Below are 26,817 nucleotides of genomic sequence, written 5' to 3' on the forward strand. Positions count from 1 at the left end.
GTAAAATGAATGTTCTGGGTCGTAGCCCCACAGATTCTGATTCAGTAAGTCAGGGTAAGTCCAACACATCTGAAATTTTAGAAGCACCCCCCAAGTGGATTTGCTGTAAGGGCCTTTCAATTCCATTCCAAGCTGTAGATTTTATGTCCCTTAAAGACAATAACTGTTTATTTTCCTTTCTACCAAACAAGTCACCTTAGTCACCTTCAGAACCCCAATCCCCATTCTATTATTGTAACTGAGCAAAAATATTTCTTTTTAAATTTGTGACTGGTGTTTTATATATTGTACAAATATAAAACTATTGTGTAGAGCCAATAGGAAGTAATTTAGTTAAATACCTGGTGATTTTCAATCTTGGCTGCACATCAAACTCACCAGGGGCATCTTTAAAATACTATTGCAGGAGCCAGGCTCCAAACCAATTGAATCAGACTCTCAGTGGGTAAGCCTTGTACCTCTGTATGTTCTAAATCTCCCCCAGGTGATACTGAGGTACAGCAGAGATTGAGAGTCTCTGACAGTAAGCTAGTTAGAGTAATTAATCAATAATAATAAGTTCCTAATAAGAAATTTATAGAAATTTCTGATAAATGTCACTACTATAGTCTTGGTTTACCCAGTACTTATCCCTCTTCTATGCTATGCTATAACGGCAAAACTCTGACTTACATTTTTCCCCAATTTTTACTCAATTGCTATTTTAAGTTTCTGTGAATTTCTCTCCTCTTCAGAGAAGATTTAATTTCTCTTTGGAGCTTAATTAGTATGTCTACTTCTACAATATTGTCCTATTCTGAAATCAGATACCTACTTATCCATTAGTCTACATGGGATTGCCATATTTTGGACACGGGTTCAGCTCTCAATGACCATGTCTGTATTTTGTGAGCCCCCATCTCCAACCCCACCATAACTTAGCAGTGTGGGGTGCAGTGTTCGGTGACTGAATACAGTACATCATACTCTCCCATTGATCTTTTTCACAAAGCAAAAATAGGAAAAACAAAAAAAGCTCCTCTCTGTTCTTGGAAGCCAAATGATGTTAACACCACAAATTGTTGGAAGCCATTTTGTTCCCCCATTTTCTTTCTCTTTTTTTTTTTTTAAGATTTTTATTTATTTATTTGACAGACAGATCACAAGTAGGCAGAGAGGCAGGCAGAGAGAGAGGAGAAAACAGACTCCCTGCTGAGCAGAGAGCCCAACTCAGGACTCAATCCCAGGACCCTGGGATCAGACTTGAGCCGAAGGCAGAGGCTTTAACCCACTGAGCCACCCAGGTGCCCCTTTTTTCCCATTTTCAACAAGCCAGCCACTATTTGGAGAATATGAAGGCAATAAGCAGAATAAAAAACAATGATATAAAAGAGAAAAACTAAATGGCATTCAAGATCAAGATTACAATTGATTCTGAGACTTAACTTTATTCCAATCCTTTTAACAGCTGAGTTACCAATATATTCTTATTTTGTGAACCTGTAGCAACTTGGGTTTCCATCAACTGCCCCAAACAGTACTTTTCCTATAATCTAGCCTCCAACCATCATGTTGTGCTCCTCTAAAGGTCTTCCAAAGGAAAAATCATACACCGTAAGTGGGTTCCGCTCTATGTTTCACCACCCCTTACTCTGCACTCCTTTGGGGATGAATGACATCTTCATCTGACCACCTGGCTTTTCAGAAGCAACATTCTGCTACTATTTAAAAGAGCTTTAGAATTAAAAAAAAAAAAAAAGAAAAGAAAAGAAAAGAAAAAAGAAAATAAACTCTAGATTATTAAGTTAAAATTCTTTTTTCAGAAAAACATAATATATTTTGTAGAAAATAATTCGTAATATTATTTTTGAGTGTTAAATGTATGTTAGGACGTAGTCTATATTCTTTTCACTACAAACTCATTTAATCTTTGTGACAATTACAAACTGGGTTGCTTAGGGCCCTGTGTTTATAAGGGTTCCATGACTGGCTTGAAGCTCCACCGTGAATGGTTTAGTTTAATATTCTGCTGTCGCCAGCCTGAAATTGGTCATGAATTTTGAACAAGGGGCCACACATTTTATTTTCCACTGAAAGCTACATATTAAGCATCTGATCCCTATCCATGAGATGTTTGGTTTCTGTTTCCATTTAAAAATGCAGAAACTTCAAGTCCTTCGTTCAAGTTCACATGGTTAATAGATGGTACATTTAAATTCCCACACTGGCTATGTAACTCCATTGACTACTTCCTCAGCCACCATAAATGAGATAGCCACTTGAAATTTAAATTGAGCATGTGAATGAGTGATTACAAAATAGAGTTGTCAAAAAAAAACAACTAAAAATTTATCTAAATGACCAAACGTTCCATCTGATTATGTGTACCAATACTAGTGTACCAGTGAATTGGTGTTTATATACCTTATACCAATAAGATACATCGTATAAGGGCTATAGAGGAAGGAATTCTGTAGATAATTAGCTATCATAAAGATGACTTACTTTAGTCCTTTTTTGTCATAGATTTTGGTTAAATAATTTCTTAATCTAACTTAAGACAAGGTGCCTATATATTTTGATTAAAATGATTACCTTCTAGTAGAGCTAATTTCAGAAGTTATGCCTAGGGTAATAATATATTCTGAGGTAATGTGCCTGCAGAAGAGCAACAGAGCCCTTTTAAAACAGTATATTGTTTATCAGAGTTCACATAGGTATTTTTAAAGAAAGCTTCTTCTAGTCCAAGATTCTCATGTGTATAGAACCTCAAAAATGATTGCTGAAGCACATCAGTCAGTTCCAGAGAATGGTGATAAGACATAACTGACACACACTTGGCAAAACAAAAACCAAAAACCACTGTGTGCAAAAATTGTCCTTCCTTCCCATGCTCCCTTTGCCCCACCCCAGTTCTGAAACTTTAAACCTGCCATGATGAATTATTTTTCCCTTGAGGTTGTGGAATTTCTCTGTCTCTGAGTTTCATTTCCTGGTGAAATTTTAGGCAAAAGTAGAAAGACTATTATAAATGCCTAGATGGGTTTCTACTTCAGAAGTGGGAAAATATTACATACTTCAGTTAAACAGTATGCTATTTTCCCTTTATTTTCATGGCCTTGGTTCATTCCACTGAATGAAGCAGAGATGTGCACATTTAATTCTACTGATGTAAAATTCTATATTGTACTTAGCTGTGCTCATTTTAATTTGTGTTGTTTGGAGCATGAGTAGTATTCTAAAGTGAGTATGATTTGAAGCATATCTTGGACCATAAAACATCCCTTATTAACCAACCCAGGGAATAGTAGATTGTTATGTTTTTGCTTCTCTCTCTCTCTCTCTTTTTTAAGTATGGAACTATCCAATATGGAAACTGAGACCTTCATTTTTAGAGCTAAGAAGATAACAGTCTCTGATGACAACCATGATCAGTCCAGTTTCTTGCACAAATAGTTAATTTGAAGTCACCTGAAATCATTTTGCCTCTTAACTGAACTGTACTTTGGCCAGCCACTAACATGGCTTTATCAATGCCACTTTATTCACATCGAAATCTTTAGAGATATCAACTCTGGAGTCAATAGATTGATATTCAGTTTCATGTAAAAGGAAGATAGATTTGAAATGCTTACTCAGTTTTAGTCATGTGGGAGGGGTTGTCTTTGAAGTTCTCCTGGCCATCTTCTTCGGTGCACAACATAAATTACTCCAATTCGGTTTCTATTACCCTCTATTCAATGCCCATTAAATCTTTCCAAATAGATATCCTTTATGTCACACACATACAGCGAAATTCAAGGCCCTTTCTATCATATAGTTAAGGGGTGCCACATACTGCTCTCAAACACGGAGAGTAATTTCCACATTTTAAAGCAACAAATTAATTCTGACCTCCACTATTGACTCTTGAAGAAGGAGCCTGATCTTCTAGGCCTTGATCAGTTTGCCTCTAAAAATTTCTAATTATGGTTAGCAGTCAGCAGAAGGTAGGAAAAAAATCAGAACCTGAAGCCATATGTGACCACAATATCTTCTTTTCTTTCACTGGAATAAATTATCATCTAGACCAGTAGCAAATGGTCATTTTTACAATCATGCCTTCTGGGCCTTTTTCCTTTGACTATTTTCATCTCACTACACGAAGAGAAAATGCAATTCTGTAGAAAGTCACTATACTCTTTAAAGGAAATTTTCTCTTTTCCCCCTGAAAGCTCTTTAAATAAGTGATGACAAAAGGTCAGATGCTATCAGCATGCTTTAATCCCTTCATTACAAGTCAATAACATCATTTGTATTCCATTTGGTGTCTCAAAACCAAAACTCGTTTTCAAACTGACAATTTGTGGGCAATTATGACATTTAAAATATCAGCCTGTATGAGAGTGGTAGGGAAATATTTTCTTCACTAAGGGCTTTTAAACACATACAGCTCTTTAGAGCCAGAACTTAACTAGAAATGTGACAACTTCCAGTAGAAAAAAAGGGGAATACCATGGACAGACTTAAAGGAAAATTTACCAGCTAGAGAATTTGATACCAGAGAAAATATGATAAAGTAGAATCGGTCTACAGTGAGTCTGTCTTTCGTAAGCAAGGAGATACATACACACACACACACACACACACACACACACACACACACACACTTGTTGTAGGTACAAACAAGGTCTCTAAAATTCCCTTTGGGGATTAAATTGCAAATTCTCTTACTAAGAAAAGTAATAAAAGACAAAACACACAAATTTCCTTAGGAAAAATACCAAAAATCAAAATAAACAAACGGAAAAAATTACGGTTCTCTAAAATACATGATTTACAGAGGAATTCGGAGAGTTTCTATGGCTCTGCTTTGCCTACAGGTTTACAATCCCTAACACAGCTTCTTGAAGTTTCCAAAATGAAAAATGCCCCTGCGAGCTCAACTTTTAGGCAATCTTTGATTATTTCCCTACAGCTCAAAGTAAACAGTGATTAACAGGGTAAGGCCAACATGTCAGGAGGAAAAAAAAAAAAAAAAAGGAAGCAGAAACTGTTCCCATAATAGCTACGAATCACGCATTTCAAATTTTAAAGCGTCACTTTTTAAAAGCTATCAAACTATGTCTATCAAAGCATTAGTCACAAGTATATGAAGAAAAAAAAATATGTAACACTAACAAAACTACAAGGGCTATCCATGGAGTAAAGCTTTTCTGTTTTGCTTTTTTCAGTTGTTTTTTGGTCCACTACAGTTTTGTTGTCATTCAAGCAGTTAAACCTGTCGTTAATTTTCATTTTTATCATCTTGGTGGGATCAAGAGACCATCACACCCATAATTTCAATATTCATGGGGCGCCTGGGTGGCTCAGTGGGTTAAAGCCTCTACCTTCAGCTCAGGTCATGATCCCAGGGTCCTGGGATTGAGCCCCACATCGCATCAGGGCTCTCTGCTCAGCAGGGAGCTTCCTCCTCTCTCTCTGCCGGCTTCTCTGCCTACTTGTGATCTCTGTCTGTCAAATAAATAAATAAAATTAAAAAAAAAATTCATGCACAAGCACTCATGTGTGCAAGCCCCCTCCCACACACCTACAATGTATGAGTATCCAATTAGCTCATTTTAATTCTTTGTCTAATATACAGCTGACCCTTGAGCATTGTGACTGTTGGGGCATTGACCCCCCGGCTGATGAAAATCCACATGTAATTTTGAGTCCCCCAAAACTTTACTAGTAACCTGTTATTGATTAGAAGCCTTTCCAATAACATAAACAGTTAAGTAATACATATTTTGTAAGTTATATGTTTTATATGGTGTACTCTTACAATAAAGTACCGTAGAGAAAAAATATTAAGAAGATATTAAGAAAGAGAAAATATATTTACAGCATTGTACTGTATTTGTTGAATCAAGTGTGTAAAAGTAGAGCTGTACATTTCAAACCCATGTAGTTCAAGGGTCAATGATAGTTATATTTCAGTTGTGTCCATAATGAGTTCTAGAAGCCTTAATAACTCAACTTCTCTGGGATGCTATATCAAGTTGAGGAGATAAAATAAAATGTTGCCTGTGAAAAATAAACACTGTATGTGATATACAGAAATTACCTGGGAAAGTGTTAATAATCCTCTTACTATGTACCCATAGCCAATCTTCTTTTCCCTTAAGAGGAATGGGGAATACTGAGCAAGAAGTACTTAATCCTGCAAATGAGGCTCCTTATTGGAAGTATTCTGGTCCTCACTAGATTCTGCCCAGTAGCTTCATCATATTCTATTGCTTCAGGGGTTTTAAATAACAGCCAAATTCATAGCATGGATCATATGACTGAATTAGTACTGATAAGTAAAGTAAGTACTAATGAGAACTGATGAGTAAAAATATATCCTCATTCCTAGAAAAAATAGTTGCCCAACTAGAGTGGGTCAGAAAGACTTTAATGTATGACAACAACCCAAATCTTGGGTGCCTGGGGGCCTCAGATGGTTAAGCATCTACCTTCAGCTCAGGTCATGATCTAAGGGGCCTGGAATGGAGCCCCACATTGGGCTCCCTGCTCAGTGGGGAGTCTGCTTCTCTCTTTCCCTCTGCCTCTCCCCTTCCATTCATGTTCTCTCTCCTTCTTAAATGAATAAATACAATCTTTAACAAACCCCCATAAATCTTCTACATAAAATGTGTTTAAGAACTAGAAAGTAGACTTTTCTGTTGATGTCCCCAAATCTTTCTTATTAGTTGATGATTTTTAATTTGTATATTTTTTGGCTGTACTTCAGCCAGTTTTCTTAAGGCTATGTAATTAAAAACTCTAACCAATTAAAAGCCCCATAGCAATCTTTGATTTGCATATAGGATAATGTTTAGTTTGCTCTGCCTAGATTTACGACTCTTAAGGACAGATACTATAACATTTATGAACATTAAAAGACTTCTGAATATATAATAAAAATTTATCTCATTTTAAACAAACTCAAATGGAAAAGTATAAACACTAAATATATGATTTCTTTTTCCCTTTGCCCTAAGAAATCTTTGGCAACCATGGCACTTCTATTTTTGGACTTTGTTTTCTTAATAAAGTAGAAATCTTAGAGATGGCTGGTGCTCAAGTCATATAAAATTCCCCAGTAGAAATGTATGGAGATTTCTTTCCATGGCTAAATGTATTTTGAGGGAAATACAGCCCAGAACCATTCACTATTTTTTCTAAACACTTAAATTAAAATAAGCCTCAAGAAGACTTTTCTTATGAAACTATTTCAAGTGAAACTCTCTGATCAACTGTTCTGTTCCTAGTCTCTGGTCTGCTATTTATTTATTTACACAATAAAACAAGTGGTATTTCCAAAGCGATAAAACAAGTTGAAAATAATTAAGCTTTCTATACATGAAATAACCTCCTCTTTGCCTAATTTACTGAGAATCACATGAATTTCTAAAGTGAGATTCCTTGATCTAGGGAAAATCCAGCATTTTTATGAATCTACACAGCCCACTACACAATGCAGTTTATATACATTACTGCATGCACCTGAAAAGTAATAAAAATGCATGTTTTATGAAATGTCTTAGAAATGAAATGTACTAGAAGTTAGACAGCCATTATAATTTTCTACTGAGTTACCACCCACTATAACATTTGTGAGAGATTGCAATTTCCACAAGCACTGCTGGAGGGCTATCAAGTTTTTATGGTCATATATTTTCATATTATGTTGTCCAAAAATGATTATTCATTTACTTAAATGTTCAATTTTATTCAATAAAAAGAATGATCTCAATGAAACCTACTGTGATTCCCTTAATACTCTCACTGTAAGATCATTGAAAGAGGCAGTATTAATGGTGCTCTCCAGCATCCTTGATGCAATTTCTAGCCTGCTTATGTGACCTTCCATTTGGGGGTCAATTTGGGTAACTTAGTGAAATTAGAATTTTCTGCATAATCCTAGGCCACAAAAAATCCAATAATTCCTGACTACATTTACCTTGCAATCAGAATATAACAATGCTATCTCAATTCTAATTTCCACTTGATTTGTAATTGCGGTGGTGCTTCTTCAAAAGTGGTTGTGAATTTTTAAGTAGAGACCTATTCTCCAAATGGGTTAAACAGAGCTCTGCATTTAACAAAAATAAAACTTTGAATATACATTTTGAGGTGGGTTAATAGTCTTTTACATTAGGATAAAAGAGCACACACTGAGAATATCTTTCTGCCATCTGAGTAATCAATGAGCCAATATGGTTATAAATCTTCCAGAAATTCCCTATGGTTTAATTTTTTTAAAAGTGTTTATTCATTTCTTCCCCCTATCCTTCACTTCCTCAATAACATTTGGTAACTTTGGGAGGAATCTTTTAATTTTGCAATTAAGAGAAAGAAGTATTTCATGCTTTCTCTTGACAATCTTTGCGTATTAAAACAATCCCTATTACACGTTGGTTGTAAATGTAAATGTAAATGCTAAAAAAATTATTTGGGGAAAAAAATAAAACCTACAGTTAGGGAAGCCATTAATTTCATTATTGTTTTTTAATGATTGAAATATGAACATGAAATTTGTCATTATTTTAATGGAAATATAGTACAAACTGATGATTAAATCTAAATGCATTTGTTAATTAAATAGTACAGTGGATAGTTTTATACAAAAAGTAGAGTCCAGCTTGCCAATAATTACAAATATGCCAAGATTAATTTATTGGTGCTCTATAATTCTCCAAGAAAAATGATTGATAATGTACTTAGAAAATTCATAATAAATGAGTCATATCAGAATGACAAGTTTTTTTTAATTATCCTAAATTTCTATAGAGTATGCAATAAAACAAAAGGTCAGTAATTATACTGTCCTGATATAGTTATAATACTAATCTCTTAGCTGTATTATTTTACTTCCAAAAATATATTACTGGGATTGTGAAACATAGCAATTATTAATTAAAATAGTTGACACTCTAAATCATTTTGAATATAATCCATATTTCTTATCAGTAAAGAAAACATCTAACAAGGATTTAGAGCATTGAGAGTAAGCTTTAATACCTGACTTTGTACTCCAAAGTGTTTGCACATAGTGGCTCTAAAAAACATTGTTTAGAAAATGTTCATTTAGAAAACATTAGTAAGATGCATATTCCAAATCCTACAGATAGTTCTTTTTAAAGTTGCTTCAGTGAACAATTTTGTTAGTGATTCTGGTGTCTGTTTTCACCCTTTTCACCCCTTGCACTCTATATGGCCTGAGCAGCTGACTCCTTTGGAATTCATTTCCCCAGCACCACTGTTCTCCAGTTTACAATTATATTCAGCCAAAGACAGGCAAAAGCAGGAAACTGCAGGGTGGGAGGGAGAGGTAGGGTCTTTCTTTTGGCTCTCGTAGTGGCTGCATGTTTGGTTATAGCTTAGGTCATGTGTGTCATTTCAGGCTTGAAATGTGAGTAGTTTCTCACATTGTTGGCCCAAGTCATTGGTCTTTGTTGGTTCCCCCAAACTTTAATTCCACACCATTATAAAAATACCTTTATTAAATCCTCTTAATTGAAACTTTTGGTGGTGTCATGTGATTTCTGCTGTAATCTGACTACACATTCTCCATGCAATTTTACTTTTTTTTTTTTAAAGATTTTTTATTTATTTACTTGACATAGAGAGACAGAGTGAGAGAGGGAACACAAGCAGGGGGAGTGGGAGAGGGAGAAGCAGGTTTCCCACAGAGCAGGGAGTCTAATGTGGGCCTTGATCCCAGGACCCTGGGATCATGACCTGAGCCGAAGGCAGACACTTAATGACTGAGCCACACAGATGCCCACCATGCAATTTTACTTTAAATACTAATCCGTTTTATATTGTTCTCAAGCATTCAAACCAAGTGTATGTCTTTACAGGATACTTGAGTTCATGTATATAAATCATAATTATCAAAACAAATTATTCTTGTTCTCGAAAGTTTTCAAAAAACAGTTATTCTCCCTATTTTCAACCAATTTGACTCTTTCTCCTCACACTCATTTTCTCCCAAAGTCCCCATTTCTTCTTAGGGCATCACATTCACAGAGGTTTGAGACCCAAGTTATCAATGATCATTACTGACTCCTACCCATGACTTCCAATCATACATCAAGCTAGTTTATTACCAGTATAAGCTCAGAGATCTCAGTGTTTCTTACAGTTGCTCTTTCTTTTCCTGGTTTGGGTTCTTTGTTTGTTCGTTTGTTTTAGATTTTATTTATTTACTTGAGAAAGAGAGGGAGAGAGACAGAGAATGAGAAAAAGAACATGAATGGGGTATGGAGCAGAGGGAGAGGGAGAAGCAGGCTCCGCACTGAGCAAGAAGCCTGGCATGGGGCTTGATCCCAGGACCCTGTGATCACGACCTAAGCCAAAGGCAGATGCTTAATGCATAAGCCACCCAGGTGCCCCACTGGTTTGGGTTCTTACTGCTTCTCAGTTGGATTACCAGGCCCTCTCTGGTAAGGGAAAGACTTCTACTCCATTCAGCAAGCCCATACCCCAAACCAGAAGTGAGATATGAAGGATGCATAGCTGTTCTTTCTTCAGATGGTCTTGCTTCTCACATTCAAGGTAGGTTTTTAAGGTACTTTCAAAAAGTCGTACAATTGATTTTCACCTTCTATGTATTCTTTAGACTTAACCGAGGAATGAAATGAGACTCTACCCCACTTGTGGCTCTAATTCCTCATGCACATCAGTATTAGCATCATCCTCCCAGGGACAGGACACTCCTTCCTCCTTCCTGAAATTACACTTCACAGCTTACCTTGTGTTCACCTTGCGTTTCATTGGAAAGACCCTCTGTCCATTATGTTCCTCATATAAATTCACTCTAACCTTTCCTTCCTTAGCTCCCATTTATTCCCCAGGAAAGGGTATTGCAATCCAATAGTGAGCAGAGGCTATAAGTGAGGTCAGACTACCTAGGGTTACATCCATGCATCATTGTCCACATTTCAAATTTGGGCAAGTTACTCACCTTTTCCCTACTTCAGTATCCTTATATGTAAAATGCACATAATAGTACCTCTGCTGTGAGTACTACATGAGCTCATGCTTTTCAAACACTGTCAAGCCAAAATAGACTATCCACTCTTTCCTCAGTACATTCTACATGCAGAAAAATGTGCGAGGATAGGTGTACAACAGCAAAAAATCATAGAGATTTCAGAAATGTCTTAAACTACACCAACTTGCTCCGCTATCTTTTTAAACGGATCTCAAAATCTACCTCCTAATTTGAGTTTTTTTCTGATCTCCCTAATTTGACATAATTTTTCTATGTTCTCACCACTCTCTAGCATCTTGTTAGTTTTTCTTGCAGGAGGTACTCATAAGTATATATCCATACCTTTATATATCTCTACATGTAAATGCATAGGTATAGATAGGCAAATACATTTCTCCATAAGAATGTTCAGCTTTTGAGGGCACCTGCATGGCTCAGTTGGTTGAGCATTGTGCTCTTGATTTCAGTTCAAGTCATCGTCTCAGGTTCATGGGATTGAGCCCTGCATTATGCTCTGCACTTGGCATGGAGTCTGCTTGAAATTCTCTCTTCTTCTCCCTCTGCCCCTTCCCACCCCCTTCACCCCGACTCATGCATGCTCCCACTCTAAATAAATAAATAAATAAATAAATAAATAAGATCTAAAAAAAAAAAAAAAAGAATGTCTACATTTTTAAGGTCACATATTGTTTTATTAATCCCCTCCTACAACTATAGGTTTGTTTAAAACATAATGCAATTGTATAATGCCATTTAATAGTTCTTTTAAGTCAAATGCCTACTATTTGATAGGCACTCTTTCAGGATTATTGGTTAAGATTACCATGCCTCTGCAATTATCCCCACTTCATCCACAACAGTGCTTCTCAAAGTGCTAGTTACAAACTATTTACTACTTACGTGCAAACAGATAACTACAGAAGTCAAGAATAAATGCTTAGAAACTTTTATAGTAATTTGACATTGCTATGACTTTCAAGTGTGTGATCTGTCTCAACAAATTTGGTGTGTGGCACAAGTTTTTTGTAGAAATAGCTGGGGAATCTATAATGGCAGGGAAACATTTTACAGCACTCGAATTAAGGAGGTAATGCAGACCATAAACCAATGTACTGCTCTCTTCATCAACAAAGTCTTGCTATATAGTAAAAAATGGCAGCTGAATATCAGGGTTCTTGGTAATGTAGTGAATTATGTTAAAGCTAATGTATTAAATGCAAGATTATTTTCTTTTCTTATGATACATAGAGATTAAGTATAAATAGCTCTACTGTATACTGATGTGCAAAGGTTATAGGTATAAAAACATCTGCTGAGAATTTTTGAAGGAAAAAAATAAACAGCTCATTCCCAAATTTTAAATATGTTAGATAGACAGTCTTCCTTATTTGTATGATATATATTTTTTGAAGATTTTATTTCTTTGAGAGAGAGAATAAGGGGGGGAAGTTGGAGGGAGAGGGAGGAGAGGAAGAAGCAGACTCCCAGCTGAGCAGAGAGCCCAATACTGTGCTTAATCCCAGGACCCAAGGATCATGACCTTAGGTGAGGGAAGCTGCTTAACTGACTGAGAACCTAGGCGCCCCTTGTCTGATATATTTTTTGTCGTCAATGATCTTAATACTTCTTGCAAGGAAGGAATGCAACATGTTTTGCAATAGTAGGTAAGATTGAAGAGCAAAGCAGAAAAGTTAGAAGCTTGGAAGAACAGAGCTTCCTATTAAGAACAATTATTAGTAATATGATCCATACATTATGTACAATTATTAGTAAAATATGTGATCATTTTGACATTTGCAAAAAGTTATTATTGACTATTTTACAATACTGATTGGACATTTTGAATTGAATAGCCCATCAAAAAGACAGAAACTCATGGATACTGAAGTCAATATTTTTCATCAAAATGTATTTAATTATAATCTTATAGGATAAATACTGGAACTGGATACTAATGAAGGATTGAAGTGAATTTTGAAAATTCAGGAAAACTTGCCTCATTTGGATAAAGTTTAAAATGAATATCTTAAGACTGCTGAAATTGCTTCAAAATCTCTTTTTCCATCCTGTTAACATACTCGTCTGAGATTCATTTCTCCACTATGACTGCTATTAATATAAGAAATGGAAATAGTTAAGATTATACATAATTCCCCGCAGGAAATGCTAGTCAATCCAAAGAGATTAGATAAATTAACAAGCAGGAAGCAAGCTCATGTCACATTAAAATTTAAACAATTGATATATATGATGTTCATTCAAAGTATGCATGTAGGTTTTTAATATGAACAGTTGTATTTATTTCATAACATTTTGTTTAGTTCTGATTGTAGAATAACAAAATTACAAGCATATTAATAATTCTCAGTATTATTCCTAATATACTCATACTCGATGAATGTATATGATTTTATAATTCTTTTCTTTTGAAAATAATAAAAGTTGGGATTTGAATATTATATTTTTTTCATGTTTTTTTTTTTTTATCCAAAAGACAAATGTTTCTCACCCCAGATGATTTGAGAAGTACGGACTGAACTCCATGAATAAGGTTAGTTTGTTTGTTGTGGTCACTGTTGGAGCTCCACACTTAGCACCTTAGTCTGAAAGTTGCAGAAAGGACAATTCAACTCCCTGTGCATGCAATAGTAACAACAAAATCCAGCTCTCCTTCTTTCTATTTTCTGTAGTTGTTTGATACTTTAAACTGCATTATAAACTGTAAAGATAAAGTAAGTGAAACATCTACTAATTATTTTGAATCTATAATCTTAGGATCTCCTCAGAAACTGAGAATTATAATTAATATCTTTTGTCATACCTCCTCTGACATACATAGGTAGTAGTAGATTAATAATATAGTCAGTTTTATGGCTACTCATAATCAGATTACTTTGTTCCTGGATAGAAAATGAGAAATTGACTTCTGATTTCCTGATTACATCACAAGCCCAGTCAATCAATTCCTTGCTCCAATATCTTCCAAATATATTCTTTCTATTTCCTTAGCTCTATTTTCTGTTAGGGAAGTAGCTCTTCAAATACTGAACACTTCTTTATTCTTCTATTTTAAAAAAATGTTGACCACAACTCATGTGCTAAGGCAGGAAATTAAAGTAGAGCTATGGCTATTTGAAAACAGAATCACAATTACTTGGAGACAATTCAGGGTAGTATAATGAGAAAACCAAAATAAGTTCAAAACACTATTAGAACTAATAAGAGAGTATTTTCTGAGGAAATAATAAACAAAATAGAAATGTACAGTTGATTTAATGGATACTGAGTCAATATATAGAAGAAGTCAACAAATAATAATTGATAAAAATAGCTGCAAGAGCTGGGGTACTAGCTCTGGCTTCCATTCTCACTCTGTGGCACTCTTTGTCACATAATCTCATTGGCAGTTCTTCAGGGGGGAGAGCCTTAACATCTTTTATGAAAATCTTGCACCACAGAGCATACACTCAACATAAAAATCCTCTCTCCCTAATGCAGGTCCCTTTCCCAAAGTCTTTAGAATAGGAGCTCAGCCTCCATATGAGAAAACTTCATTGTATTTCATCTTCAACATTGTTATAGCACCCAGGAAAGAGTGAGGCTGGATGGTATCATCATTAAAATACACTTCAGCTTTATGAAAAGGGCTTTTTTAGGTATATACCCATTCACAGCCACTTTTGGTTTAAAGAGAATATGATCTCAAATTTCTGTTAGACTGAAATTGCTTAAGATTTCAATGGCAGGCTTTTTAAATTTTTTAATGTTGTGTCATTTTGTTTTCCAACATATCAAAAATCTCAAAAATACTCTGAGTTTCAGCCTGCAAACCTGGACAGAGTAGCATGGGACACTTCACAACACATTGGACTCCAGAGATATATTGGCTGAAACTGAAATTGCTTTATGTGATTGGTCAAGGTTGGTTCATGATCACAGGCAAATCCATGATGCAACTGGAATTTAAACTCAGCTACCCAGACTATGAAGTGTATAAATCCCAACCAAACAGCTCTTCTATAATGTGTGCAAAAGTTCATGAGGTAGGATTTAAAGCTACAAAAGATAAGTGAATAATAAACAATTATCATTTTCATAGGAGACCACAGTTACTATTCCCTAGAAGATGTTTTTATCATAATTCACTATTTGGAAACAGGCCATTCAATTTTTGTGGCATGCAAATTTTTAGCATCATAGAAGGGTGAGCTGTATGTACTTGAAGGGGCTTTGAAGGGAAATGTAATAAAGTATGTCTAGATTGGTACTACTGCCATTCTTTCTAAAAAGTCACTGTGAGTACTACAGAGCATACAAACCAATCATTCTGCATTTCCCCTTCCCACTTTCCATTTGTACTTCAGTCTACTTGCTAATCTCAATGTAGACAGACATGACCAGGAGACTTAATTCTTACAAACACCCACACTTAGGTACTAAAATAACACTGCCTCCTACACTTCACAGTGCTGCAAAAATGCTCATTTACTGCTGTTTGCAAGAGCCTGCTGGGGCTGAAGAAATAATAAGCTAAGGAAAATAGAGTGCCTATACTAATTTAGAACTTTTCACACTCACACATTATAAAACAATACATTAAAATATTTATTCAGGAAAAGCTGTTTTTAAATTGTATTTTTTTTTTTTTTTTGGATTGTGGAGAAATGTTACTTGAAGAGGTGTGGGGAAGAAAAAACACTCAGTTTTTATAAAAACAGGAAATATCTAAAATTAATTTAAAAAAAACACAAGTAAATAAATTGAATGGTAAATCATATTCATTAACATTTTTAACTATAATAAATTGGACAACTTAGAAGAAATGAATAAATTTCTAGAAACATGTGACCTTCCAAAATTGAATCAGGAAGAAATAGCAAATCTGAAGAGACCAATTACTAGCAATGAAATTGAATCAGTAATCAGGGTGCCTGTGGCTCAGTGGGTTAAAGCCTCTGCCTTCAGCTCAGGTCATGATCTCAGGATCCTGGGATCGAGCACCGCATGAGGCTCTCTGCTCAGTGGGGAGCATGCTTCCCTTCCTTTCTCTCTCTCTCTCTGCCTGCCTCTCTGCCTACTTGTGATCTCTGTCAAATAAATAAATAAAATCTTAAAAAAAAGAAAAAAAAGAAAGAAATTGAATCAGTAATCAAAAAACTCCCAACAAACTAAAGTCCAGGGGCAGATGGCTTCACAGGTGAATTCTACCAAACATTTAAGGAAAGAAGGAAAGCTTCCAAATTTATTTATGAGGCCAGTACTACCTGGGTGATACATGAAAACTTGCTCCCCGATGTCAAAATTCATGTCATATTAGTAATTTCAATGGTCAGCATAATTCCTGGGGCACAGATTTATTTCATATAATTGAACTGAAATGGTCACGTGGAAATGTTTTAAATATTAAATCTGCTTGGACATGTAGATTAACATTTACTTTGTGCAACCTGTTTTCTGTAATGACTATTAATTCTCCAAATTGAGGATCTTTAATATAAAAAAAAATAATTCCCCAAAACCTGGTTAGTCATTATTTGCATTTTTAAAATTGTTTTGGGAGACGGAAAGAGATGACACAATGGTGTTGACTATCCACCAAGGCTGATTCTAGCCATCATCCACTTTTACTGCTAAGAGAAAAAGTGTTTTTCTTTAACAATTAATCACTTTAACAATTTCTGACTATGTACTGACTCTGTATATCTTATCAACATGCTGATACAAAATATATGCCCAGAAACATAAATAATTAGAAGATAAGGGGAATCTAATTTTAACCAGGACAAGCTTTCTTTTAAGCAGTTCTATTTAACCTGGAATGGACTACTCAAAAATCAAAGAGCTACAATAACTGGAAACAACTTCACACTTTAGATAGTTAGCAAATATGTATTTAATGACTGATTGAATAAACACAAAAGTTAATCTCAGGAACATGCTAATTTTCAGAGGCCTACCATTACTTGATTTATTTGTATTATGTTTCACTTTTATTTTAAATAAAAGCATTATACAATGCATCAAAAATAGTAATATTAGTGAAACTTTATTTCTCTAAAATATCATAGCAAGTATGGAAAATACGCTGAATTCTAAAATATCCCAAAATTAACACTTGCTGAAAACATTGAGGCATACATATGTGGTTTTGAATGTCAAAGTTCCAAATCCTGATGCTGTTATTGCTTAACATATAACCACTAAAAACATATAGCAAATAAAATTTATAGTGTATATGGTTATCTATATTTCATGAAATTGCTAGACTTAAACTACACTAAAATAAACAGATTAAGAACATATATTATGTATAACTAAAGATTTTGCTGATACTTAATGAAAATTTCCCATAACGGCTTTATCATTAGAAGATTAAGTGAAAGGAAATTATTTCTTCACAAAATCTATTAGCACACAATTTAACATATATATTAAATTTGAGAAATATAACATTGAAAGATTAATATGTTTTAAAAATAGCTTTGTGACTTATGTATCGCCAAAAGAAACAATTCTACTTAAGGTCATTGTGAGCAGAGTGATGCAAGGTTTCTGTAGAAATTATCTTCACTGAAAATAATTGGATAGGGAGAGATTTTTGTATATGCATGTAAGTTGTGCTGGTTACTTTCTGCTTATCCTTCTAGATTTGTTTGTTTGTTTGTTTTTTTCCCCCAGATCTTTGCTCTGGGAGAATCCTTTGCCCTGTGGTTTCCATTTGGGCTCAGATAATGGAACGTATTGTCAAGAAATCAGAAGGTAGGAGGAAAGAGAAATCAACTGACATATTTCCATGACACCCCTTTCCCAACCACTCAGAGCTTCTAACCAGAAGCCTCCTTCCACACTCGTAGCTTTTGCTTTTCTGTCCCCTTTTCAGGGCCAAGGGTAGGATAGTTTCCTGATGTTGCTAGCTCCTAGGTGCAAAATCACATTGACTTATACCTTTAATTATGTCTAGAAATATCTGTAAATAGTGTGCTCATTCTTTATTAATTCAAGGGTATAATTTTTAATGGTAACTTGATTCAGACTCATTTAATATGCATGATTTTACTAAGAAAGCTGCTGATATATATGAAATGACTATAGTGTGGTGGGAGTTGAAATATAAAATAAAGTGTACTCAGATCTCTTTCTGAGAAAGTGACTTTGGAGTAAAGACCAAAAAGAAGTGATGATTTTCACAAGAAAATTGAAAAACAAACAAACAAACAAAAATCCAAAACACTATAAAATGAAGTCCTTACCAGAATGATTTAGCATAAAGTAAATTAGGTGCATTGTAAGAAAACTAAGTCTCATCATTTTGTCATTTACTACTCAAGTTATTCAAATCTGCACTTTTTGACTTCTTTATTTATATAATGGGTCTGCCTATGTTACAGGGTTGCTGTGAATACAATGAGAAAATATAAACTGAAGTTATTGAAAAATTGTATTGTGTAACTTTAAGTTGTCATCATTAATTCCATCACTTTACTGAAACATATATATATATATATATATATATATATATATATATTTTTTTTTTTAAATTAAGAAAGAAAAAAGAAGGGTAATATTGGCCACACTTATACCTGCCTTCCTGAGTTAATTTTTAATATTTAAAAGTCTGTCACATTGATTGAAAGCAGTCGTGGCTAAGGATTCTGTCAGGAGGCACTGGCTGGCAGGGAGTCAGGAAAACGTTTACCTTCATTTCAGGTTCATCTCATTTTTCTTCTCTTTATCACTCCTTGTTCTAAGACACCTTATGCATGTTCCTTGTCTCCCACTGTCCCCAGTAATAATGTAAAATTATTGGCAGAATAATTAGATAATGAACACCAGTGATTTTTGGTTAGACCCTTAATAAAATTTTGTTTTCTTTCCTCCAGTAATGAAATTTCCTCCAGGAAATATTTGAGAATCATTCAAGCCTAATTCAAAAAAGCAAAACTACTGTGAAGAGAAATGTCACAAAAATTTACATATTTTGCATTTTTACATAAAAACAAATACAAGCATATAGGGATATCTCTGTGAAATGCATATGCTATGCACCCTTGGAGATGTTTGCGCAAAATATATTTTTGTCAATAATAGGAAGGAATTGAAGTTCTTTTTTTTTTTTTTCCTGAGCATTAAGTGATCAGACTGTACCTCTTCAATTGTTTTTTTTTTTTTTTCCCATACCTGCAGAGAAACAGACGCAATGATCTAATTGATTTCTTTTATTTCTATTCCAAATGCCACACAGCATTCCTGTGGTGTTTCAATGAACTCTATTCCCTATTTTCTCTGTCTCCGTATACCCTCCCTATTCCAAATGCTTACCTACTACCATTTATAACAAATGTGGTGAGATTTGTGTAAAAAGAAACAGAAGAGAGGCATAACAAGTGAATTAGTTAGTTATGTCTATTCTAGGTCCCTCTGACCCATAAGAACCTGTAATGTCTATCCTCTTAATTTTTATTTTCTGTTTAGATTTGCAGGGTTTTAAGTGTTATAGAAAAAAAATTTCATACAGCAACTATGCAGAAATGAAATGGAATTGTATTTGAATATTTAAGTCATAGGTTAATGATTTTTGGTTTTCGGGTGCACAGAAAGTAGACAGGGAAATTGTGAAAACTGCAATTGTGATCCAACCACCAGAACATTTGATATGGTCAAGTGTTGATGAGCCCCCGTTTTTACTCTGCTAGTTGTTGTCAGAGGCAGGAATAGACATCAGATCTGACTCCTGTCTCCGATGCTACAATGTCACCACTAAAGCCATGTAACTTAGGGGTGCCTAGGTAGCTTAGTAGGTTAAGCTACTGCACTTAAATCTCACCGTATCTGTTATAAATAGTAGTAGGTAAGCATTTGGAACAGAGTGGGTATAGCAAAAGAGCCCCACGTGGGCTCCCTGCCCTGCAGGAAGGTTGCTTCTCCCTCTCGCTCTGTCTGCCACTCCCCCTGCTTCTGCTCTCTCTCTTTCTCTGCCAAATAATAAGTAAAATCTCAAAAAAATTAAGCTATGCAACCTAAACAGCAAAATGTCATTTATTTACTAGTCAATGCATGTATTTATAATGACCTAGGGTTTTCTCAGTTGGAAAATATTCTATTAGCCAAGGCTGGAATTGGACAAGGTCTATTACAACATCTAAGGAGTGAATCAGCATCTAGAACTGTGCTTTACGAAATAGTAACCACTAGCCACACGTGTCTATCGAGTACTTGAAATGTGGCCAGTGTGACTGAGAAAGTAAATTTTGATGTTATTTCATTTTTATTTATTTATTTTTATATAATTTTTATTTATATTATTTTGTTTTTAGTTATTTTATTTTATTATATTCCATTTATATCTTTATATAATTTTTAATTTATTCATTTAACTTTAATTTAAATGTTCACATGTGGCAGCCTGCTACATAATTTTGTTCTGCGCAGATATAGAACGTGTCATGGAAAATTCTCTTGGGCAGTGCTTACTATAAATGCATCCCTCTGTCTTACTCTATGTACATCCTCAACATTTTGAAAGGAGCTGCTGCTCTTTACTTAAAGGGCAGCTGCTGATATCAGTGGCAGAGACCACCTGGGGTATACTTAAGCTGACCTGGTGTCAGATGCCTTTCTTTTCTGGCATTCTGGTTAAAACTAACACAGAGGCCACACCTCAATTCCTTCATTACCCCTCATTAGTTGAATGTCTGTGGACAAATTCCTTGAGAGTTTGATCCTTAATTCTCCATTTGAGGAAGCTGTGGGTCACGTTGAGTGAGCTCACAGGAGCCAAGGCCCGGATTTTTATTGCCAAACTCACGCCTTCCTCTTTATTTTATGTGAATGAGAAATCTTACAATATCAGTTTCACTTTAGCTGCCCCCATCCACCCCTGCTCTTGAGAAGAGATTCCTGAATATTCACAATAACTTCCCTCACAGAGACGCCTAGGAAAGGGCTGCAGCTTAATTCTCCTTCAGCTGATCGCCAACTGCCCACTCACAGCATGCTTTTCTTTAGTGAATAATCGAAAGTAAACAGGAAAGGTTTCTCCAATTCCAGCTGGATCAATGGGCCACCATTCTGAATTCTTTGTTCAACCCTCACAGGCAGGAAGGACTCAGGTAGTATGAAAGCCTTCTCAGAATCTGGCTTGAAACTCAGATTGGCAGTGGCAATGTTGATGAGAAGCACCTGTCCCATTCTTCTGAGCCATTGGCTCTGCTTCCTTTTCTCCCTTCCTTCTCGATAACTGATGTCAGTACAAAAACCTAAATTTAGGTATACAGAACTCTTGTGAAAATTGACTTGCTTAACCCAAAGCTTTTCAACCTCAGCTGCATTTTAAAATCATTTGAGACACAATTAAAACACTGTAATAGTGTATACCCTTGAAAGATTGTTCTGAAAGCTCCCCCAAATAAGAGGTAACACAATGTGAGGCAGAAGTAAGAACAGAATTAACGACGGAACCTTTATTTAAAGGTAGCAGCCACCTGTAGAAGCTGGCACAATCAGTGATACAGACAATCACTCGTTTTCTCTATTGTTCTCCTGAGTGGTTGTCACTTGCACAGCAAGTGTGTGTTACTCTAGTCATGCTAACTCACACTTAGCTTCCGCACTTAGGCTCTGGCACCATATGGCATATTTGTTTGCTCATGATAAGACTAGGATTGATGTGAGGCTAGTAAAGGCAGACAAAAAGACCGTGGGGGAGGGGGGAAACTGTACTGTGGCATCTTCAAAAAAACGCTTTCATTTTCAAACACTTGAATTTGATGGACATCACTGTCAAGGATCCCTTCCACTAGGACATCACATAAGAACTGAACCAATGACTGACTGGTGAAGTAATAGACATACTCGATTGCCATTCATGAAAGGTTTTTTTGTTTTGTTTTGTTTTTTAATTCAAAACTTCTAGTTATTCTGTTGCAACAAACTATTTTTTTAAACAATTTATTCATTTATTTGAGGGGGGAGGGGCAGATGGAGAGAGAGAATCTCAGGCAGACTGCCTGCCCGGCTTGGGCCTGGATCCCACAACCCTGAGATCATGGCCTGAACTCAAGAGTCGCACTTTTAACCCACCGTGCCACTCAGGAGCCCCTGTTGCAAAAGACTATTAAAACCATAATAGAGTTAGAGTTACAAGCAGTCTAATATCAAAACCAGAAATTGACTATAGTACACATACACACACACACACACACACACACACACACACACACACACAGTCTTTTTTCAATGTAATTCTAAGCCGTTTTAACAACTGGTTAAAAAACGAAATAAAGTAAGTGCATACTGTAGTGATTCATATGATGATGGATTTTGCTATTTTATAACAGTAAGATGAATATGTTCCTAAATATCCTAAACATGACATGATGGATTTTTCCCACCATAATTAGCCCTCAGAAAAGAGGGGCTGCCTTATTTCCAAGTCTTTTTAAATCTTGTGTTACAAGTTGCTATTTTTTTTTTTTTTTCAACAGGATCCTAAGATGCATTAGCTTGAAATACCCTGAATCAATTCTGGTTTTAGATGTTCTATAAAGGATAACTTACGGAATCATGGAAAGAGAAGGCAAAGGCATTTTGTATAGATTTTGGTTTTGTGCCTGAGGATTTGACCTCACAATTGTAGATGTCACTGTAAACATGAGTCTCAAAGATCTGCTTGAAAAGCAGTACAATCAGTTGTTGCATAGCACAGATCATTATTACACTCCTGCAGGATGAATGAACAACAAAAAAATTGTTCTGCTGTCATAAAAATTCATAGTTGTTACCTGGAACAAATTTCTCATTGATAATATCCTACACTTTGAAAAAGTGCGGCTAAGTAAGTTTATTTCATTAAATGCTAGGATGGAAAAACAGTATCTCTAAGCGAATATATGTTTTTGTATTATTTTAAATACACAAATATACTCAAATCAAGGAATTAAATATTGTAACTATATATTTAATTGTTCCATGAACATCTCTAAATGATTTTGTCCCCAGAACATTTTCTCTTGCTTTGCATCATTGGGAAAGGGAGAAATTTCCTTAAAATTGATGTCACCTTGTGTTTGGGCATACACGTTTAAATATTTATTTGCAAATACTGTAATCAATTAATACTAAAAGCAAAAAGAGGTTTTTAAATCTCTGTGTGTGACTCTTATGCATTTTTTTTTAACTAATGGGATTTTATTTTTTGAAAAACAAAAAAAATATTTATTTTAGAGCATGAGAGTGAGAGAGGACTGGGGGCAGACAGATGAAGAGAGAAAGACAGAAACTCAAGCAGACTCCCTGCAGAGGCTGTGATCATGACCTGAGCCAAAACCAATAACAGGAAACTCAAAGGACTAAGTCTCCGAGGTGCCCCAATGTGACTTCATTCTTTAGAAAGAAACAGAGATCACTTGGTTCAAAAAACAACAAACTCCTCCAAACACCATAAAGGAGCAAAGAGAAGTAAACATTAGCACATTTTTTTTTTTAATTTTTAAGAGATGTGCCTTCACTACCCCAAAAGCACTAGTAAACTTAAAGTCAAAATATAAGCCTTACAGAATATTAGCATGATAAAAGTTAGATATATTTTTTACTAGAAAAAATTTTTACTAGGATTTTACTAGTGAAATCAAAGGTAGTCTTCAAAGCTTCATTTTTACTTGTATAACTTTCATTCCTATTCATACACCTGAAATACAGGTTAGTTTATGGGGATTATATTTATAAAATTATAAAGTAATTCATTAATTCATAAAATCAAATTTTTATTCTTGAATATCCTTTCTTTTAAAAAAAACTTTAAAGTATCACATTAAATATAAATAAAGATATAAAGATAATCTAAATATAAATAAATAAATAAAGATAGATATTACTCATATTTTTTAAAACTGCAAAGATATATTTTATAGTCTCACAAAATATCTTTAAAATTTTCTAAATGGGATTAAAAAGAAGCATTACATAACCAACAATACTAATAGGGATTAAAATTACATTAATACTACTATTATTACTCCTTAATCAGAAGCATTACATAACCAACAATACTAACAGGGATTAAAATTACATTAATACTACTATAGTGAGTGTTTAGCAGATAAACATTTCAAAATTCATTTTCAGATTCTTTAAAATATTCTTCATGTACCAAAAAAAAACAAAAGAAAAGAAAAAATCTCTGTGACTAAAAGTCCACATTAAACCTGAGTGATTACACAATATTCTAATCAAGACATAATTATGGAGTCACCACTTTGGCTTTAAGTCTGGCCAATATTTGAGTCACAAGGTTTAAATCACCATACTAACTTTAAAATCTCACATTACTGTGGGACATTTAACCCCATTCTCTCATATGCTTCTATGACAATGCGGCCATTGGTGATTCCTGCCAGGAATCAAATGGCAAAATAAAACAATAAATAAAAGCTCTTTCTAAGTAATGCAGGTCTACAGAAATGCTAGCCTGACCCTCTGTGATGCTTAACTTTATATGCCCATCAATTAATTAGGCCACAGTACCCCAATATTTGGTCATATGTCAGTCTGGATGCTGCTGGGAAGGTATATTTAGATGAGATTAATTTAAGTCCGTACACTTTGAGTGAAGCGGATTATCCTGCTGTGCCCTTGTTCAATCAGTTGAAGCATTAAGGGAAAACATTTGAGATCCCTGGAAGAGGGATTTTGTCTCAGACTGCCTTCAGACTTGAGCTGCAATACTGATTTTTCCCTGCGTCTCTAGTCAGCTGGCCTGCCTTGCCTATTTCAGACGTGCTAGCGTCCACAATCACTTGAGCCAGTTTCTTAAAATTTCTCTCTCTCCTTCCCTCCTTCCCTCTCTTTTTGTAAGTATTTATCAACTATCTATGCATCTATTTATCTATTGAGAGAGAGAACACTTGTCCCCTACCAATGTACTCTAAAATATAGTTAATCATGGGTTTATCTTCTGTCCCTTATTAGACTGTATGTCCTCTAAGGGCAGGGATTTTATCTGTTTGTTCACCAACTCTAACACCTTTGATGAAGGAAACATTAAAACTTATTTGTTGAGTCGATAAATTTTTAATCAATCCTTCATTACATATTAAAATTTTAAATAAATAAACAAGTCATTTTAAATCTAGAGTGTATCAAAGAGGGAAAACTACAGCAAGGTAAAAATAATACAGTGAATTCCTATTTTAGGGCAAATACGCAGATTTATTGGACTAATACAACTATACTTCAACCATTAAAATGAAACTGCTTTCAAATTATCTTGCTGTTACCTATACAGATTCATAAGAAATCCAGGTATTGAGACCATGTTGAACAGCCAATGTATAAATAGTTATATTCTGTATGATGTAAATTTATCTATAGCAACAGCTCCATATTTTTATTATTGTTCATGAACTCCCTTTTCCTCCCAATGTTTACAATAATGGATAAAGTCTTAGAAATTCAATGTATACTTTCAGATGTTTGCTTGAATGAATTTTATGAATTTCATTACTTCTCTAAAAAAGCTTTAATCAAAATCTATCATCCAATTAGGAGTCCAGTTAATTAAGGAAATCTAACTCGACTTGAAATAAACACACCTTTTTCATTTCAGTTCTTTATTTTGAAACATGGACTTACTTAAACTTATTATGGGTATCGTTTCTACAATTCTTACTTTCAAGCCCATTCATAAGAATAAAATCACAAAACTTTCCAAAATCATAGAGCATCTTCTAAATATATTAAGCTAGGGTTAATAAAAAATATATATGTATATTACCTGGAGTGAGGAAAAATAGTTAATCTACACACAAGGCAATTATAAGAATGAAGGAATATGAAATCTAGAGAGAAGATAATGGTTAAGAGAAAGCATAAAATGATTTTTGAAACAGAATTGAAGCTGTTTATTTTATTAAAAAGTTGACATAGGTTATCTTTAGTGTTTATGACTTGCAAACTAAAGTATTTAATATTTAACATGTTTAAATACAAGCAGCAGCAGTTTGGTAATCAAAACGAATAATTTGAATCATCTCAGAAAAATAAATTCATTATAATTAGGATATTTCAGAATATGATTAAAACATTTAAAAGAAAATGTATTCACCTTTCTTGTCATCAAAGTACAGAGTCTGTTGAGCTGGATTTGACCACTGGAGGGAGGTGTTATCATTTTGATCAACCCTGCAGGTCAAAATCGCAGTTCCACCTTCAACAACCGTTACATTCTGTGTTAGTGGAAACTGCCCTTGGCTGCCTAAAAAGGGATTAAAGAAAATGTTGATTAAATGAAAGTTATAAAATGATTAACTTCCCAAGAGCTGCACTGGACTTAACTTTTCACTCAAAAAACAAAACAAAACAAAACAAAAACATTCAACCAACCAAACAACAACAAAACTATATATTACAAAAAGACAGAAAGAATAATTGAAAATTCTTAATCAGGGACAACAGTTTTGCATACCATTAAGACTCCTTCATACTCCCTTATGTGTTCCAGAAAAACTTCTTTGCCTTCTAGGCACACATGAAGATTTATATTCAAATAGTAACACGATTATCATTAATTTCCTTTGGCCTTGCATTAATTATATAGGATGGATCTCATCATCTTTGAAAACAAGGCACTGGAATAATTTTGGCTGAATTGAACTCCCTAAAGCGGCAGAAGATACCACATAAAATACTTCCCTGGTAGCTTTTATAATCCTGAATAGTCTATGAAATATGGATACTAGAACTGTAGATTCAATTTCTGATAAAAGAAATTTTAAAAAAAATCTTATTTTACCAGAGCTGCTTGTAGATGTAGCTGTTTTTAGAAACACGAGAAA

At 34.6% G+C, this 26,817-nt stretch overlaps 1 protein-coding gene across 3 annotated transcripts in view; it reads right to left on the minus strand.

Moving 5' to 3' along the window:
• Positions 1-26,817, minus strand: part of CADM2 (cell adhesion molecule 2) — a 1,075,448-nt gene that overhangs the window by 231,870 nt on the left and 816,761 nt on the right. For all 3 annotated transcript variants that reach the window (XM_032352192.1, XM_032352186.1, XM_032352199.1), the window contains one exon: positions 26,088-26,237. In XM_032352192.1, coding sequence (XP_032208083.1) covers positions 26,088-26,237 — 150 coding nt within the window. The remainder of the gene's footprint in view (positions 1-26,087; positions 26,238-26,817) is intronic.

This window comes from Mustela erminea, chromosome 1 (genome assembly GCF_009829155.1).
Source record: "Mustela erminea isolate mMusErm1 chromosome 1, mMusErm1.Pri, whole genome shotgun sequence".
NCBI lineage: Eukaryota > Metazoa > Chordata > Mammalia > Carnivora > Mustelidae > Mustela > Mustela erminea.